The sequence below is a fragment of the Cucumis sativus genome, chromosome 4 (genome assembly GCF_000004075.3).
Source record: "Cucumis sativus cultivar 9930 chromosome 4, Cucumber_9930_V3, whole genome shotgun sequence".
In the NCBI taxonomy this organism is placed as follows: domain Eukaryota; kingdom Viridiplantae; phylum Streptophyta; class Magnoliopsida; order Cucurbitales; family Cucurbitaceae; genus Cucumis; species Cucumis sativus.
Window position 1 is genome coordinate 338,982 of NC_026658.2, and position 18,515 is coordinate 357,496.

At 32.7% G+C, this 18,515-nt stretch overlaps 3 protein-coding genes across 4 annotated transcripts; 1 reads left to right on the plus strand and 2 right to left on the minus strand.

Moving 5' to 3' along the window:
- On the plus strand, positions 1-7,410 carry LOC101216037 (PH, RCC1 and FYVE domains-containing protein 1). Its single transcript, XM_004152321.3, has 9 exons — positions 1-471; positions 1,370-1,456; positions 2,457-2,546; positions 2,633-2,719; positions 2,826-3,020; positions 3,558-5,624; positions 6,099-6,245; positions 6,354-6,775; positions 7,070-7,410. The coding sequence occupies exons 1-9, from the start codon at positions 421-423 to the stop codon at positions 7,188-7,190; spliced, it is 3,267 nt and encodes a 1,088-aa protein (XP_004152369.1). The 5' UTR covers positions 1-420; the 3' UTR covers positions 7,191-7,410.
- A 134-nt stretch (positions 7,411-7,544) lies between these two features.
- LOC101215797 (potassium transporter 5) lies at positions 7,545-11,228 on the minus strand. Its single transcript, XM_004152320.3, has 7 exons — positions 10,638-11,228; positions 10,257-10,505; positions 10,005-10,055; positions 9,327-9,587; positions 9,037-9,204; positions 8,210-8,913; positions 7,545-8,109 (listed from the first exon to the last, which is right to left on the minus strand). The coding sequence occupies exons 1-7, from the start codon at positions 11,053-11,055 to the stop codon at positions 7,672-7,674; spliced, it is 2,289 nt and encodes a 762-aa protein (XP_004152368.1). The 5' UTR covers positions 11,056-11,228; the 3' UTR covers positions 7,545-7,671.
- Positions 11,229-14,750: 3,522 nt separating this feature from the next.
- Positions 14,751-18,422, minus strand: LOC101208429. Of its 2 annotated transcripts, none has more exons than XM_004152211.3 (11): positions 18,095-18,422; positions 17,677-17,779; positions 17,288-17,301; positions 16,985-17,203; positions 16,740-16,811; positions 16,503-16,589; positions 16,356-16,394; positions 15,952-16,056; positions 15,652-15,817; positions 15,441-15,550; positions 14,751-15,126 (listed from the first exon to the last, which is right to left on the minus strand). In XM_004152211.3, the coding sequence occupies exons 1-11, from the start codon at positions 18,296-18,298 to the stop codon at positions 15,043-15,045; spliced, it is 1,203 nt and encodes a 400-aa protein (XP_004152259.1). In that variant the 5' UTR covers positions 18,299-18,422; the 3' UTR covers positions 14,751-15,042. The 2 variants fall into 2 exon arrangements, with proteins under 2 accessions (XP_004152259.1, XP_031739521.1); XM_031883661.1 differs by having other exon boundaries at positions 17,677-17,784; positions 18,095-18,235.
- Between the last annotated feature and the right edge of the window lie 93 nt (positions 18,423-18,515).

Genomic DNA, 18,515 nt, shown 5'->3' on the forward strand with positions numbered 1-18,515 from the left:
TTTCTTCTTTCTTCTTTCTTTTTTCTTCTTTCTTTTTTCTTTCTTCTTCCCCCATTTTCCACTCTGCACAAATAACGAAGTGAATAAACTTCCCAAGACGGCTCATCAACACGTTCATTTCATTGTTTCATTCCTCGTAAATTTATTTATACACACAAACAAACCCCATTTCGTTAATGCCCTTCTTTGATCAAACGAAACACACAAGGACCCTTTTTCTTACCTTCTTCTTTCCAAACAAAAACAACCTATTTCTTTTACTCCTCCTTTCATTTTCTTTCAACTCACATTGTGTACTCTTAAGCTCTTTCTTCTTCTTCTTCTTCTTCTTTGTTGTTGTTGTTGTTTGTGAGCTGAGAATTTTTTTCTCTCTGGGATGATTTCTTTTTATGTATGACAACTGTTTGTTAAAAGGACAAAATGGGTGAAGAATCTTTGTCAATAATTCTCCATGACAGAGCAGTGGAGCAGGTATATTTTCCATCTCTGTTTTGAAATATGATTTCCTCTCTTCTTCTTCTTCGTTTTTTTTTTTTTTTTTTGGAGTGTTGAGGAATACTCATTGTGTTTTGTTCTTACTGACCTTATCTTTTGAAAAAACTTCGCATTTTCCACTTTTGATTTAACATTTTCAGTCCATTTCTCTTTTCTAATGATGAAATTTTGGATTGTAAATTTTGTGAAGCTCATGGGTTTGTTTTGTTGGCATACATTAGCCAATGGCCTAAAGTGGAAGATTACAACAATGGTTTTACAATTGTTTAATCCACACATTGTTGCTATTGACAACCATTTCGATTTTGGTATTTGGTTTTTTTTTTTTTTTTTGAAGTTATGCCTATTTTCTCTATCCTCCTTTTCTTAGGATGGTTTGTATCTTTCTTAGTCACCAGAGTTGAATTCTTTGTCAGATTCAAAAAATACAAAAACAAATTTTTAAAAACTTGCTTTTTTTTTTTTTTTTTTAGTTTTCAAATTTTGGGTTGGTTTCCGAAAATATTGGTAAAAGATGGATAACAAAATCTGGTTAAATGTGTTTACAGACATAATTTAAAAAGAAATAAAAAATAAAAAACTAAATGATTACGATGCAGTACCTAAGTTGCGGAATTCTATGTTCTTCCTTCTTATTGCTAAGTATAATGGGCAGAGCTAATCACAAAACCAACATTTGGCAATGGCATTTGCCAATTTTTTATTTGAAGTATTTTGGTATATATATAAAATATAATGTAGAGAAAATTAAATAATTGCTTAATTTATTGTTGCAAACGGGTCAAAATAGTTAGATTTGCAGAAGGTGGTGTTTTTTTTTTTTTTTCTCTCTCTCTCCTTTGTTTAGAATATGTTTTGAAGTTTTATTTTGCAGGCAATTCTGTCTATGAAGAAGGGTGCTTACCTTTTGAAGTCTAGGCGTCGAGGCAAACCGAAATTTTGTCCTTTCAGGCTTTCCATGGTAAGGATATACAACATTAGTAGAGTCCAATAGTTGCCTCATGAGATTAGTGAAGATGTGTGCAATTTACAGATACTCAAAAACCGATAAATAACACATAAAGTACTTGTGTGATCTGGCAGCACAGTTCGTTTTTCTGTTTTCTTCTTAAGAACTTGGTTAGCTGCCATTCAGGAATCTACAGAAGCAGTTGAAAATTATGTAAAATTGCAACATTGTTTCACTTCTCTGTCAAAATCGTCATCTGGTTGGTTCAGGTTGTGGATTTTCAGAAGTCTCGTGATCGTTACAACCTTACTTGAACAGGATCTGTTCTAAGGTTGTACAATTGTGTCTTTGAGTTCTAAGAAGTCTCGTGATCGTTAATGCGGCGAGTTGTTGTTGATATGTTTATCTCACCATCATGGTTTCTTGCGCCACTTTACATTTTCAAATGCAGAAGAAAAAGAAAGTATTCACTACTTTCGATGAACTTGTTTGATTTCTCTGTTTTCAAGATCTTGTGCTGATAAACATTTTGGTTCAGTGTATTTTAGTAGCGATAAGTGCATAGGTTCTAGATAATCATTATAATTCTGAACTCTTACTTTACATTGTTTTGTACTTTTGTCCAAGTCTTTAACTTTGCTTAATCTAATGTCTGTTTAACAATAAAATATGAACCAAACTTTGTTGCAAATGATGCTTTGTAAAGATTTTATAATTATTAAACAGAAGGAAAATAATTTCATTTCTATTTTATTTTGATGTTGGAAATAGATACTCACTTGTTCAAATAAATAAAATCCATAAACCTTTCTCTTTGACCCAGCTTCTTTTAAAATTTTCATCTTATTTATTTGTGCTTTTTTTTTTTAATGATTTTATTTGCTGTTATAGTATAATTGATTACATACTTTTCTTGTACTGATTTTAATTTGTATGATACTCAGCATTAATGGTAAAATCAAACTTTGTTTTTAATATTTTTTTTATAAAGAATTTATCCTCTTGATTTCAGGACGAGAAATTCTTGGTTTGGTATTCTGGAAACCAGGAAAAGCAACTGCGATTAAGCTTAGTTGTGAAAATCATTCCCGGTAAAATGTTGGTGAGTATAAATCATAAAAAAAACCAATGCCTCTTGTGCATTTTAACCTTTCTCTCTTTTCATTCATATTATTTCTTTTGAAACAGCCAAGTCTTGTAAACCAACTACAAATCACAAAGAAGCTCGAATCCTTTTCACTCATTTACTCTAATTGTGAGCGTTCACTCGTTCTGGTAAACTTGTTCTTCATGATTATAGGCTTTGTAGTTCGAGCTTTTTGCTTGTGAAGATAATGTTGATTTGTTTCTTTCTTCTCTTGTTACTTCATTTTTTGTGCAGACATGTAAGGACAAAGCACAGGCAGATTGTTGGTTTTTGGGATTGAGCTCTATAATATCAAGGAATCACCATCCAAGGCCAGTAACTATTTTAAAGGATCAAAGAGGAATTGTGTCTTGTGCCAATAGCCCTGCTGGCTTTATTAGAAGAAAGTACAATCTTGGACTTTTGGAGGATAGTGCAGACTTTCCGCAGGTTTTAGTTACCTAAATCCTATAGTCCTTATTTACGAAATTTTATTTTATCGAATCACTTCACCTGATCGTGGTAGTGATACTTATTTTGTAATTCATGATTGAAATAGTCCAATTCATGCGTAGGAAAGATTAGTTCAAAGTCGTAGTTGCTATCTAATAAACGTTGTACTTTACAATTTTCTATAGGCAAGTCCTGACATAATTGACAAGAGGAGAGACAACTGTTGTTGCTATTGAATCAAACTTATATTGATATTTCAACAATTCGAACCAAAATCAACGGTCTAAACTTACATAAATAATTTGGTGAAATTAATTCTGCACTGTTACAACCATGATGAGTCTACGAATAGTTGATGGGAAGTGGGTAAAATTATACAACAATCAGTATGTAATTTGTTGTTTAATTTAATATTGTCCTATCCTTTATATTGAAGTTCACATTTTTTCATGAGATGTTTACTACTCAAATTTTTAAGAGTTCTGTGTAATTTTTTTTGTGCTGCACTTCAACTAAAATGTACTATGCTTGAAGGTACGCAGCTTGTGTGGCAGTCCTACTCTTTCACTTTCAGAAAGATGCCTTTCTGATGGCTTATCTCATTCCTTTGATAGCTTCTATCCATCCGATGGACAGAGTGAAGGGGATATCTCTGCTTGGGGTACTCCGGTTGCTGAACCTGATGTACTTAATAGGGGATCATTAGATGAAACGATTTATGAAAAGAATGCTCTCAGTAGATTTGTTGCACCTGTTCATACATCTCCATATATCGAAAAGAACAACATTCTGAAGGATGTCATGATTTGGGGAGAAGGTATAGAAGGCGGGCTGATAGGTGGTGGAACTGAAAGGTCAGCTAGCCATAAAGGAATGCTTGTGGATGCATTGTTACCAAAACTTCTAGAGTCTACTATGATGTTGGACGTGCAAAGCATATCTTTGGGAGGGAAACACGCAGCCCTGATTACCAAGCATGGGGAAATCTTCAGTTGGGGTCAAGGGAAGTGTGGTAGACTCGGGCATAAAATTAATATGGACTTGGACCATCCGAAACTGGTTGACTCGCTGAATGGGATCGCAGCTAAATCTGTTGCATGCGGTGAATATCAGACATGTGCTTTGACAAAAGCTGGAGAAGTTTATACGTGGGGTGACAGCAGGTTTGGTGCCGATTTTGATTGCGAGGAGAATAGTAGAAGTCGGTGGTTGCCTCAAAAACTTTCCGGTCCTCTGAAAGGTATAAGCATATCAAATGTCGCTTGTGGAGAATGGCATACAGCAGTTGTTTCGGCTTGTGGACGGTTATTTACTTATGGAGATGGAACATTTGGAGCTCTTGGACATGGGAATCTTATAAGCCTTTCTCAGCCAAAAGAGGTTGAATCTTTAAATGGTTTGTGTGTAAAATCTGTTGCGTGTGGATCATGGCATACCGCTGCTATTGTTGATATCATGATTGACCGTTTCAAGTTCAAAAGTGCTGTTGGGAAATTATTTACATGGGGTGATGGTGATAAAGGGAAACTGGGCCATGGTGACAACGAGCGTAAGCTCTTACCAACATGTGTTGCCCCACTCGTTGATTGTGATTTTGCCCAAGTTTCTTGTGGACGAATGTTGACTGTTGGGCTTACGAATATGGGTAGAGTTTATACGATGGGAAGTTCCATACATGGACAGCTAGGAAATTTGAGTTCAAGGGATGCATCGGTAGCTATAGTCGAAGGGAAGCTTAAAGAAGAGTTTGTCAAGGCCATATCATCAGGTTCCTATCATGTTGCTTCATTAACATCAACCGGACGCGTTTATACATGGGGGAAGGGTGCACATGGACAATTAGGATTGGGTGATTCTGATGATAGGAATTTGCCTACTTTTGTTGAAGCTCTAGGAGACAAGCAGGTAGAAAGTATAGCATGTGGATCAAATTTCACAGCTGCCATCTGCTTGCATAGATCTATCACGTCAAGTGACCAATCTTCTTGTTATGGTTGTAAATTGCCTTTCGGATTTACGAGGAAGAAGCATAATTGCTATCACTGTGGACTCTATTTTTGCCGGATGTGCAGCAGCAAAAAGACTACAAATGCTGCGTTGGCTCCAAATAAATCTAAAGCTTTCCGAGTTTGTGATCCATGCTTCAACATTTTACGGAGACATATTCACTTGGATAGGTCACTAAAACAAGAAAATACAAGGACACAGAATTCATTGAAGCAACAGAAGGTATCTGGTTTTGAAAGAGTAGATAAGAGAAGTATGAGTTCTAAGCATTCTCCACTGTTGTCACCTACAAAACAAAATATTGATGAAATGCAGTCTCATTGGAAATTCATTAACCAAGGGGAAAACCAACAGGATTTAGAAACTTTTACGTCCAGTGGAATTCCAAGTTGGGGACAAGTTTCATGCCCAGCTTCGTTTAAAATGTGTGACAGAGAAAACACGAAAACTCTCTTTTCTCCATCTCAAAATCAAACAACTGCCAATGATTTAGTTCACCTAAAGTCCCCTAATTCAAGTGCCATTAGTCTTGATAGATTTTTATATGGATCCAGTGAGAAGCTAAGTGAAGAAGTTCAGAGGTTAAGAACTGAGGTATTTTTACACATGCTATCTTACGATGTTTCAGTATTTCTGTACTAATCATACGTGCATCCTCCTGCGTTTATTTGCTCGCGATCCACCTATTCCTTTTCTTGGTTTAATAATTTCAGATAAAATTAATACCTTGACCATGCAAATTTGTTCTTACATCTACATGAACTGACCAAGTTTCTTCCCTGAGCTAACTGTTTTTACTCTTTATTAAGTTTTACTCTGTATTTGGATTCCAAAATACTTAAAGAACTCAACGCATTTTTTTTTCTTCCAAAAAAGTCATACCGTATTTGGATGCAGATGAAATATGATATGGTTATACCCTGAAATTTGAAAGCTATAAAGTGTGATTGTGTGGTGGGGATTAGTTTGTAATGTCAAGTTAAACAGGGTCTTAATTTTATTGAATTGCGTTTTGAAGCTGCCATTGGAAAAATGAGTTTTCACTTTCTTTCTTTTTTTATCGTAAAGGTAAAGAACCTTGAATTACAATGTAATGATGGAGACGAGAAGATGCAAAAGTGTCGACAGAAGATCGAAGAGGCTTGGTCTGTTGCAAGGGAGGAAGCGGCAAAATGTAAGGCAGCAAAGGAGATCATAAAAGCTTTGGCTCTTAGGGTAATTTTCTCTCATATCTTTCTTTATTTACTTTTAGATATAAGTCGTGCTATACACATTCATTTCCAGACCGGTTATCTGATTTGAAAACTGCTTACGTTGTAGCAGCTACATACAATATCGGAGAAGGTTAGCAGTCGAGGAGATACAAAAGATGAAGTTGATGCAAATAAACCACATGTTACACCAGTATATTCAGATTCTTCAAACTTTGGCCATTTTCACTCCCCCTCTGCTGTAACTTGTTTACCCCCTGAGCTTCAATTACCCAAAGATAGAGTAATAGGTGATAGTTTATACAACTCTCCCATTGTCTTTTCTAATACATTCAAATCATTGTATGGGAGACCTGCATTCCGTCACGTTAGCAAGTCTACGGATCCAGATCCCATTGCTAACCGAACGTCGGCGAAAAATGGAAATGCAAATTATTTGAAAGATGAATGGATGGAACAGTATGAAGCTGGTGTATATATTACATTTACAAGTCTACCAGGTGGGCACAAGGGACTGAAGAGAGTGAGGTTCAGGTATTTGTCATTTGTTCATATCAACTTATCAATAATTGTCCTTTCTATTTATCTATTCTTTTGGGGTTAAATTAAACTATATTACAAGCTTAGTAGGAAGATTTTCAAGGTTTTGTAGAATATATCCTTCAATTTTAATGACTGTCTAATAAGCTTCTAACTAAAATGAACTTGCTTTGACCCTAACGCATTTGGTTATTATCCAATGTTCGGATATATGTTTGATTGAATGCATCGTAGTGATATGTGTTATCATTGTAACTTAGCGTAGTTATCTGGTATTGTGTTTTGCAGTCGAAGAAGATTTTCGGAAAGGGAAGCAGAGAGATGGTGGGAAGAGAATCAAGTTATAGTATACCAAAAGTATGGCATTGATGGATATACCGATTCAAATCATAGTCAGATGGAGGACTAAACAAAATTTCACACTTCATATTTGTATGAATGGAATTTTGTATTAGTCAGTCGAACAAGTTGACTTGCTCCACAGTAAATAAAACATCTCAAATACCTCATCTTCACTAAATTGTGTATTTTTCGTAATCTATTTTAATATATAATTGCTAGCTATGTACAAAGTTGTAGACATTTTGACAACAACATCCATAAAGAAGGCCAGCAAAGATATGTAAGTATTCTATTTTGAGTTGATCAAACCAAAGGATGAGGCTCTTACATAACCTATAGTTTTATTTAAATTAGCATCTCATGTAAGTTAAGAGTTTTATTTCAATTAATTGAATTGAATTGAATTAAATTAAATAGTTAGTTAATTACTAAATTAAATATACAAATTATATAAATAGCATTTGAACCAAGGGGAAGTACAAAAGTAATACAAATTGTGATGTTAAAAAGGAAATTAAAACAGAATGGAAGTGACTAATTAATAACTTCTAAAGTTCACAAGTCATTCCTACTTTGAGCATATGCATGCGAGGAATATCAAAGACTTGATCACTTTGCCTCAAATTCCTCCTTAAGAAGCTATATGCATAGTTTATCATTATTCTCTTTCCAAAACTTGACCCTTTTTTAGCAACCACTTCACTTTCTCCCACCAAATGAACAACTCCATCTTTCCATGCTTCAACAATCCTTCCAATTGCTTTAATATCCTCTTTTTCAACTCTTCCATCCAACACTCCATTTTCCTCGTTTGAATGTGATGCAACTCGCTCCGTCTCAAACTCGTCTAGTTTTTCGAGTAATATCTTCTCAAATGATTCATGTTCGGTCCTCACGTCCGTGTACCCATATCGAACAACACAACGGAACACATCGATCTCCTTCGCCTCTACTTTTCTGAAGAGGAAACGCTCTTCGGCTGGAACCTAGTGTAAGAACAAACAATAATAAAACAACCTCAAATATGTATTAATTAACCTTAAAGTTTACCGTTGTATTTAAAGTTAAGTACGTTTTATAACGAACCTTGCTCACAGGAAGTGATTTAATGGTAATGAAGACAAGAACAGATTGCAATGCAGGGACGTGGTCAACGTAATGCTTGAAGATGGGAGGGATGCCTTGAACAAGCTCAGAGTAGAAGAAAGCAATACCGGGAATTCTTCTAAAGTTGGTTCTATTCACTATCTCATTGAGTTTTTCAGAAGTGATTTTGTGGTTGAGTTCATAAAAGTATTTCTTTCTAAACACACTATTCCAAACATACATGATTGTCATCAAAGCAGCAGCAAAAGCCAGAGGGAGATAGCCTCCTTGGTCAAACTTGTAAAGGACAGAACTCAAATATACCAATTCCACAGTACCAATGGTGAGAACGTAAGTGATTATGTAAAGGATGTGAGTTTTCCATATCATTACCATTATGAGTACTAGGAAAGAGGATGTGAGTGTCATCACAAAAACCACAGCTATTCCATATGCATTCCCAATCTGTGTAGTGTTTTTGAACCCCAAAGTAACACCAACACAAGCTAGCATTAGAAGGTAATTTATCTCTGGAACATAGACTTGCCCTTCATACTTATCTGATGTATGAACCACTTTTACTCTTGGGAAGCATCCAAGTGAAAGTGATTGTTGAATTATTGAGAATGTTCCTGAGATCATCGCTTGGCTTGCTATGATTGATGCTGATACTGCCACCACAAACATTGGCCAATACAACTTTCCTGCCAATATAATAGTATACACATAGACAATAGTATTCAATATCATTTTCATTTGAAAAGACCGGCCTTTTTCTAACCATTTAGTTTGGAAATTGTGCTTTTTTTTCTTATTGTTTCTTTTACCTGGAATTGACTTGTAAAATGTGTCTGAAACTAGATCGTTGTGCTTCCGAAGAAACGAGGCTTGGCCAACATAAGCACAGATTAGAGCTGGGTAGGTAATGGCGGACATGCTTAGTTGAATTGATCGGACGCTGAAATGACCGACATCCGCAAACAAGGCTTCTGTCCCTGTAAGAGTGTGTAGATATGGAAATTGAATAAAGTAAGTGTTTGATTGATCATATGTCTAAACTGTTGTTAATTGAAGTTATAAGAGTTCAATGAAATGATCAGAAGGACGAAAGGTGAACCTGTAATAGCAAGAACAACGCCACCAAGTGAAATCCAAGCATCCATTTTGTTTCTTTGGAAAAATCGAAAAATGTAATTTGGATTTAAGGCCTTAAGGACAGTTGGGTCATATTTTATGAAGTTATAGACACCAATTGAAGCATTGAGAGCAAACCAAATGAAGATAATTGGAGCAAAAGTGTATCCAACTTTATCTGTTCCAAATCTTTGAACCATGAATAGGCACACCAATATTCCTACTGATGCCCAAACAATCCTCTCTGCAATAATCAATTCATCATCTTCCTTAACAACCATTCAATCATAAAAATGAATCAAAACTGAAGTTGCAAAACACCAAAATAATATTGAAACAGTTCAGCCAAATACTATTTTCATAATAACAAGCATTTCCCTTAAAATCATAGAATACTAAATGAATTTCTTTTATCAACTGTTATATTAAAATATAATGGGATTCAATTTCCTTCTACACAAAGTGGGTTTGTTGTATTTTCTGTAATTGCTATAAACAAAAAAACTTAGAGATAGAAAAGACGCGTTTTGCTGATGGGATTTGTGTCTTTCTCTTCCTCATCAACTTATATTTATTACAATTGTGGAAAGTTGAAGAAAATCAATTTTCTTAAAAAGTAAAATTTGTTGGGTTTTTTCTGTTTACAAATTATTTAATTTACCTTCTGTCATTGCAGGGGTAGCCTCCTTGATCCCTCCCACAGCAGATAACACTGAAGATTGAAGAAAAACAAATTTGCTATATTACCCTCACACAAAATTGTTCTATAGGTAACAGAATCAGGAAAAAAAAATCTAAATTTAAAAGAAAAAAAGAAGGATTAGTTTTGAAAAGAAAAGCACATATTGGAGTAGGAAATTTAATAAAAAAGAAATGGAAGAAGAAGAAAGAAAAAAAAAGAGAGAGAAAGGACCTGAGATACAAGGAGTAAGAACACCATCACCAATAACCATGGAGGTTCCAAGCATAGTTGCAAATAGAAGAAACACCTTTGCAAAATGACTTTTCTCCAACTTAGATTGAATTCTTGAAGCTCTCTTCTCTCTCTCGTTCGGCAAACTCAATTGGTAATTTGACACTTCTCGATCTTCCACCTCCGCATTCGGAATCAACCCCACTTTGGCATATCGACATATCAGTGAGTACAATGCGAACGTTCCCCCTATAGCAATAATCCAAACCCATTACTTAAATTAATTATCCTGTCCAGTGTCCACCACCCCACCACCCCATCACCCCTCCACCCCCAGGTTGTTGAATCACATGCATGCAGTTAATTTTTAAACTTACTTACCTTCTCCGTTGTCGTTGGCTTTCAAAACGATGAACACATATTTGATAACAGGAATCAAAGTTATGGTATAAATGATCAACGACAACACCCCTAAGATATCATCGTTGTGTTTTATCCCGTCCGGAAACGTGCTGGAGAACACGTACAGTGGCGACGTTCCAATGTCACCATACACTATGCCAATGCTTTGGAATGCTAAATGTAAGATTACACTCCAATTATTCTCCTTGGCATAGGAATGATCATGGTCATGACCATGGAGTTTACGTGACTCTAAATCCAAGGAGTCGTATCGTCGGAGCTTTTGCCTTGAAGACTTCCTCTCGGACGGCCCAACAACAACTTCTTCATTCTCTTCTTTTACAATGGCGTCGGATGATGACATGTCGGGAATGTCACCGGAGAGCCGATGAGCCATTATATATATATATATATATTGTTGGGAGGTTTTGAGAATCGAAAGTTGTGTAAAAGATGAAGCATACAGACCTCTTGATTTATATGGCAAAATACAAAGACACAATTTAATATTACAGCAGAGAACAAAAACTGATTCTTTCCCAGTTTTAGCATTTAATTCAAACACAGTCAAATATGTTCTGTTTCATTGGAAACTACTTCTCAATTTCCCTATATTACTACTACTACTATTATTATTATTATTTTGGTTTTGAAATTATTATTATTGTAATCTAATTATTTGCCTAATTAATTACAATTAACAATAAAATTCATTTGAGTCATTCAACTTTTAAATAATATCTATCTTCACATTTATATATATTGCTTCAATTGCTTTATCATTCTTCTTCATCATCACCATCATCACTATACAAACTTTTACTAACTTTAATTGAATTTAGATTTAAATATCATTAATTTTAACTCATCTACTTTTTCAATTATCTTATACTTTTAAAATAATAATAAATTTAGTCACTCCCGATAGTTGCAAATTTAGCTCTTAAATACAAAATAGTTAAAATATATAGCAATATTTTAAAAAAATTACAAATATAACAAAATTTGTCGAATTCTATCAATGATAGATCATGTTGTAAATATTGGTTTATCATGGATAGATCATGTAAATCTATTGATAGTTTTGCTATATTTACAATTTTTTTTAAAAAAATGTTGCTATATTTTTAATAATTATTTCTAAAATGGTCATAAATTATAATCCCCTAAATTTTAGGGACTTTTTAGCAAAATATTTACCGAAGATGGAAGGAAGAAAAACCTTAAATATTTAAATAAAACAGCCGAATTGATGGGTTTTTGATTTTGTCATATGTAAATATTTCGGTGATTTATTATATTTATGAAAATTTTCTAAAACTTTACAAAAATTATATAGAATATAAATGTTTTCAAAATTTATAGCAATATATATATATATACATATGATAATAGGACTTATGTCATCCCGTTTTCTAAATTGCAAAATAGTAAATTTAAAAGCCGATAATTCTATGATTATCGTCTAATAGCCTTCTGATAGCTGTCTTATATCATTAATTTTGTCATATTTACAATTTTAATAAAAAGAAAGATATATAAACGGTTTATTTTAAATGTTTTTGTTATTTGATGCAATTTTTTTTAATAGACAGCCATCAAACAAAAATAAGTTGGGAAAGTTGAGGAGTAATAGAATAGGTTTGAAGGCAATAACATTTATTGATCTAAACTTTATATACAATAAAATTGCAGCACATAAGTTTTGTAACTTTCACCTTTTTGCAACTTTAGACATGATGCAATGTATATCCCTATTATTTACACCTTTCCTTGGTGAAATAATTATTTTTAAAAAGTTAGAAAAGTATTGTAATTAAGTACATTTAATTGAGAAACAAAACATATATTTATTTTGCTGTGTAATTGTGGGATTTTGATCAAATTAAATTTAAGCTTTCCCTTTTCTTTTTTGTGCTAAATCACTTCGATTTAAGATTTCAATACCATAGGATTATACAAAATTAAATTACTATTACTTTTTCTTATAACAATAACCGTAATTACTGTTTCAAATGTTATCATTTGCTTTTCAAGATTTTATTATATAGTTTTAACTACATTAATATAATTGCTATGTCATTTGGCAACCTCATGAAAGTTGTGCATTCACTTTAATATTATACAAACATACGTCCATACTTTATATTTATATTTAAAGAAAGAAAAAAAGAAAAATTCAATTGATTTGATAAGTTAAATTGACTTCCACCCTAATAGGCAGAGGCACGTAGGGGCATGGGAGACACATGCCTCCCTCCAAATTCACGTTCGAGAACGAGATAGTTGCTTTTATTTTTCATTTTCATGATTTTGAGTTTTTTCTTTTCAGTTTGTTCAACTTGTAATTTTCTCATTTTTAAATATAGAAAAGTGAACCATAATAACTATAAACACGGTCTATATTATCTTAGAACGAAGATTTGATGAAGTAATTTAGAAAATAAAAAACCTCAAGAGTTAATTTAATTTTTTATTAGTTTCAATTTATAAAAAGGGAAGAAAGTCAAAATTTGACCATAGGTCTCACGTGCGACCTGTGTGGGGTTGTCACGCTAAAGAAAATGATAGGAAGGCTTCGGATTTACCAAATAAATCTTCTAAACTTACGCGTTTCCATTTAATGCTTTTCTTTTTCTTCTCTTCTTTTCTTTCCTCCTTTAACCATCCTTTTTTCTTTTCTTTTCTTTTCTTTTTTCAAAAAATAAAACTTAGTTTTAAACCTAAGAAAGAAAAATTAAAATTAAGAAAATAAATTTTGTTTTGAAAAAACAATAACAAAATTAAAAAAAATTAACAAAAAGCAAAATTCATATCTTTCCATTCACTAGCTATCATACCAATGGATTTTTCAAAGTATATAAATAAATTATTTGAAAAGCATAAATAAATAATAAAGATTATGGACGAAAAGCTAAATGATTCTTGAACTTTGATTCCATCCTTGAGAGTTGAGCATATTAACTCTTCCTTCCAAGGTTTGTATGACTCTTTAATAATAATAAATCACTTCCAGACAATATGAATCCTATTCTCTTTTATTCTTTGTAAGTAGTAAAATTGATCAACAATATAGAAAAGTGAGCGTTTGAATTCAATTTTATATTTAATACGTCTCTTATACTCTATAAATTCTTTTAAATCAATTAATCTTTTAGATATAAATTTAAATTATTCTATATATTTTTATTGGATACTAAACTTTTAATTTCGTGTCTTAATAGTAATAGATATGGATTTATATAAAAGATTAGATAGATCATATACTAAATTAAATAACTGAATAGACATCAAATTATTTTGACTTTAATTATTGAAACATACAATATTTTTTAGTTTGTAATTGTTTCCCTTTAACAAGTGTTTTAAGAAGCCAAGCATGTTTTAAACAATTGTAGCTTAATTAACAAAAGTTTCTACTCTCACGATTATGATCTTCACTTTTATGGCTAGAAACTAAACATTTTATTTAAGAGATTATAATTATAATTAATTAACCATATGATTTAATTTTAACAAACATTGAGATGGTTTGAAGTGAAAAAAGTTGTTCTTATTTTACCTGAAGGGTTTGAATTAGCCCCCCGATCGTATTTCTCTCGAGATTAAAGAAAAGATTGGCAATCTGTCTTTTAAGAGCTATCGTCCCACTAAAAAAAATATTCTTGTGATAGGTCCTGTTCCTAGTCAGAAATATAGTGAAATCACCTTTCCTATTCTTTCTCCGGACCCTGCGACTAAGAAAGATGTTCACTTCTTAAAATATCCCATATATGTAGGCAGGAACAGGGGAAGGGGTCAGATTTATCCCGACGTGAGTAAGAGTAATAATAATGTTTATAATGCTACAACAGCAGGGATAGTAAGCAAAATAATACGAAAAGAAAAAAAAGATTATGAAATAACCATAGTGGATGCAGCGAATGGGCGCGTCGATGAAGACGTGTGGGTGCACTATTACGCGGTGGGGATTGTAACTTTCCATGAATTTCTCATTTCTCACTCAACGATGGAACTTTGCTTATTTCGTTTTTGAAGAATTGACGAATCAAATGATATTTTTGTTTCAATTTTTGCCTCTTCTTCTCCCTCTGAATTAAACTTTTCCTTGTCATAATGATTCAATTCCTAGTAGTATCAATTATACAAGTCGGATCCTAGATGTAGAAATATAAGAAGGAAGATCCCCTTCTCCTTCGAAAGAAATGATATTTTTGCAAATACAACACATACAAAATTAACCAAATTTACCTAACAATAATTAAAATACAAAAAAATGTTTGATATTAAAAAGTATTTTCCTAAAAGCATCCAAATATGAGATTGAATGATTAATAGGTCTAATTAGAATATAGATATATATTATAAAGAGAGGGTAAAATAATTATCCACATGCAATGATGGTGGGTTCCAAGGCAGAAGAAATGTCTCTCTCACACATTTCTGAACCAATGTTGGTAACTCCCTCCTGCATCACCATCACCCACACACAACACCTTAGTTTTCTTTAACAAAAACAACTCCAAATTCAAAGTATGGTATTGTGGTGATTTAAATCACATTATCAAACTTATAAAATTTATCCGACCCTTCAAACTTCTACAAGTGTTATGATTTGAATTGGCCACTTTTATAAAAAGAAATTTGACACGAGATTGAAAGTTTAATTATTTATTAAGTTCAATTTAAAGTATTTTGGTTTTAGTTCTTGAAGGGAAAAAAGTACTTTTTAAATACTATTTTTTCCATTTGAAAGAATAAAAGAGAGGGAGAATAAAATACCTTAGCCAAGTTCCTAAAATAGGTTGTTGTGAAATTGCCGGTGGGAAACAAAACCTCTATGATGTCTGCCAATACCAACTGCGGCTGTGAGATTGCTCCATCAAACCAATCTAATATCATCACACACATACACATATATATTAATTGAAGGAGGTAGTAAATGCCAATTAACCTCTTAAACTATGAAAGGGAAAAACGTATTTAAAATTACCGAAAGCATTGGAGTTGTGAAATCGTTTATCAAATCGCCAAATGCTTTGAGTGGAAAGAAAAGATAGGCAAGATTGGTCTTGAATGTTGATTAGTTGGAGAAATGTGGACAAGTTGTATGCAGTTGGATCTGATGTAAATGTTTCATCGATGATCACTTCTACCGTCTATCTAGAAAACAACATATCACCAAGACAAATAAAATTGATATATATTCAAAAGAAATAGATTTTGTTTTTGTAACTATTTTATTGAATAGTATACTAACCAAAAATGAAATAATTAATGAACGAAAACTTACACAAAGGATACCATGAAAGGCATCTAAGTCGTCGGGGTTAGAGACGTTGTATGTGATTTTGTTGATGGAGTCATCCACATTTTCTCCTCCTGCATCTTCTATATACTTTTCCAATAACCTCACAATGGATTAGTTTATACGTCACCAGATAAAGAACTAAACATTCGACTTTAATACTAACAGTATAAATACTATGTTAATTGAATTATTATCATACGTTAAATTAACTATATTTATATTTATTAACTAAAATAAATAATTCAAAAAATTAAAACAGAAAATCAAAATGATCAAAATCTACTTTTTTTTTTTTTATTATATATATAAACTATAATAATCTAGACTTGAATCCAAATTATTTTAACTATAAACTTATAATTGAATTGCATCATCAAATTAATTACCTTAAGCTTGTAGGCATCCTTTGTGAAAGACCATATGCCCTGTTATTTAAGAATAATTAAAGAAAATATTAGAAGAATTAATAATCATTTTAAAGAACATATAAACTTTATATTACAAAGAAAGCGAAAGTAGTGAATGATTCTAACATCATAGTAACCCATCCATGCAACAATGGGTTTGAAAGTCTTTCTAGTGGTTGCTATGTTCTTTAAGCACATGTAATTTTCTTTGATCTGCAATAACAACAACAATAATACACAAATTTAAATAAAATTACTTTAAACCTTGTCAAGTTTGCATCATTTCTCGCCTCAAAATTTCAAATTTATAATTTGGATGTGCTGCATTCTTAAACATTATGACAAGATTTACAAATTACTTACCGCAGTGTAAATTTGATTTGCTCTTGGCTCCACGTTTGCAAATGCACCCAAGAACTTTATCCATTCTGCTTTCTACAGATTTCCAACTTCGTATTAGCAAAGCGTAATTAAACACACAAGTAAATTAAGATAAAATTACTTATATTTAGACCATGATCATGTCAGTGAAGGAAACCTTGATAAAAGAAGTAGCAGAGAGTTAAAAGATCAAAGAAGAAAAAGGGAAGAAGGGTTTAGGGTTTTACTTGCAAAGGGGTATCCTCTGAGGAAGGAAGAAAGGTGGCAAAATTGCAGGATTGTGGTTGGTCCACGTCGGCAATGAAGTGAGCAGCAAATTGTGCCAGCTGTTGTGTTTCGGTTTTGTTTATAATTTGAATTTCTCCTTTTTCGTATTGTTTTAATACGCATTCTGATGTCACACTCTCCGACGTTATACCCTTCAAGCTTCCTAATAAACCTAGAAGCTGTTCAATACTATATAAATTAATATTCATAACAATGTCACTTGCTTATGATATAATATGGAAAAGATGAAGCAAATTACATACCTCGAAAAAGGAAACTGATAGGGGCCATGGAGAAAGAAGACAAAAAGGAAAGGAAAAGAAGAAAAAGTTAGATATTGATTGTCAAACTAACTGTGCACATTGGGTGCCATGTGATTTGTGTATCAAAAAGTAATCACATGATTAATAATAGCTTATAATATAATAACAACATTGCAATATTAATATAAAATTACACCATATGTAAAGGATTAATTATATCTTTTTGTAAAAAAGAAATCAACTTTTACATAAGAATAATACAGTATCAATATGTTCAATTTTTTGTTAGAAAACAAATGAAGTGTAGAATCCCCCAGTGACATACATTTGAAAATTGGAAATTATATAAGAAAATGATAGATAGAATGGTTGTGGAAAAGAAAGTGTACCTGGAAAGAGGTCAGTATCAAGAGAGTAATTAGACAAAGGGATGACATAAGATTTGATCCTTGAAGTGCAATACTTTGTTCTTCCTGCCATCTTTGAAGTATTCTGCACTTTTTTTTTTTCCATTCTTTTTCACATCAAACCTCTTGACACCACATAATTTTCTATCTATATAATATACACAAATGTTTAATTTCTTCTACAACCACAGGAGTATAGGTATGTTTTTTAAACAAATTAAATCCTAACATTAGTTATGAGTTGTTTGGAAAGTTAGAATGTTATCTTGAGATGCGTGAAAAATCAAAATGTGAAACAGAAATAAAATTTTGAAACATGAAAATGGTTTAACAGAGGGTTTTAATTGAATCGAATGCAGTATTTTCTATAATTTTAAGAAAGAAGAGGAAGAAAAAGAACCTGAATGAGAAGGTAGCTCTTGCCATCAATGGAGTTCTTGATAACTTTAAACGACTGTCCATAATAAATCCTGAAATTCACCGCATCTTCAACCTTGGAAACATTTCCCACCTTCACCGCCGTCGTGGAAGCAGCCGTCAGTCTGTCAATAGCCGGAAACCAAACGGCAAAGAGGAACAGCACCAATAATAATGCACTATTCATAGCGAACGGAGAAGGGAAAGACAAATTGCAGGGAGAGAAAATGGGTGGGGAAAGTGAGAGTGAAAGCAAAATGTGGTGTGGAAGAGTTTTAAGTGAACCCGTGAATGAAAGAGAGAACTTTTGATATTATATATATTTGATTTGATTTTGTCTTTTTGCTATCCATCATTTTGTGTTTCGATTTTTATGTGAATAGTGGTAGTGGTGAGAGTGCAGT

Excerpts from the sequence above, each read along its gene's own strand:
- LOC101216037 (XM_004152321.3), top strand. The coding sequence starts at position 421 with ATGGGTGAAGAATCTTTGTCAATAATTCTCCATGACAGAGCAGTGGAG. Across the intron at positions 472-1,369 it reads ATGACAGAGCAGTGGAGCAG|GCAATTCTGTCTATGAAGAA; the intron begins GTATATTTTCCA and ends TTTATTTTGCAG. Across the intron at positions 2,720-2,825 it reads GTGAGCGTTCACTCGTTCTG|ACATGTAAGGACAAAGCACA; the intron begins GTAAACTTGTTC and ends TTTTTTGTGCAG.
- LOC101215797 (XM_004152320.3), bottom strand. The coding sequence starts at position 11,055 with ATGGCTCATCGGCTCTCCGGTGACATTCCCGACATGTCATCATCCGAC. Across the intron at positions 9,588-10,004 it reads TACCCCTGCAATGACAGAAG|AGAGGATTGTTTGGGCATCA; the intron begins GTAAATTAAATA and ends TGATTATTGCAG. Across the intron at positions 9,205-9,326 it reads CGTTGTTCTTGCTATTACAG|GGACAGAAGCCTTGTTTGCG; the intron begins GTTCACCTTTCG and ends ACACTCTTACAG.
- LOC101208429 (XM_004152211.3), bottom strand. The coding sequence starts at position 18,298 with ATGAATAGTGCATTATTATTGGTGCTGTTCCTCTTTGCCGTTTGGTTT. Across the intron at positions 16,395-16,502 it reads CATGGATGGGTTACTATGAT|GGCATATGGTCTTTCACAAA; the intron begins GTTAGAATCATT and ends CTTAAATAACAG. Across the intron at positions 15,127-15,440 it reads ATTTTAGGAACTTGGCTAAG|GAGGGAGTTACCAACATTGG; the intron begins GTATTTTATTCT and ends ATGGTGATGCAG.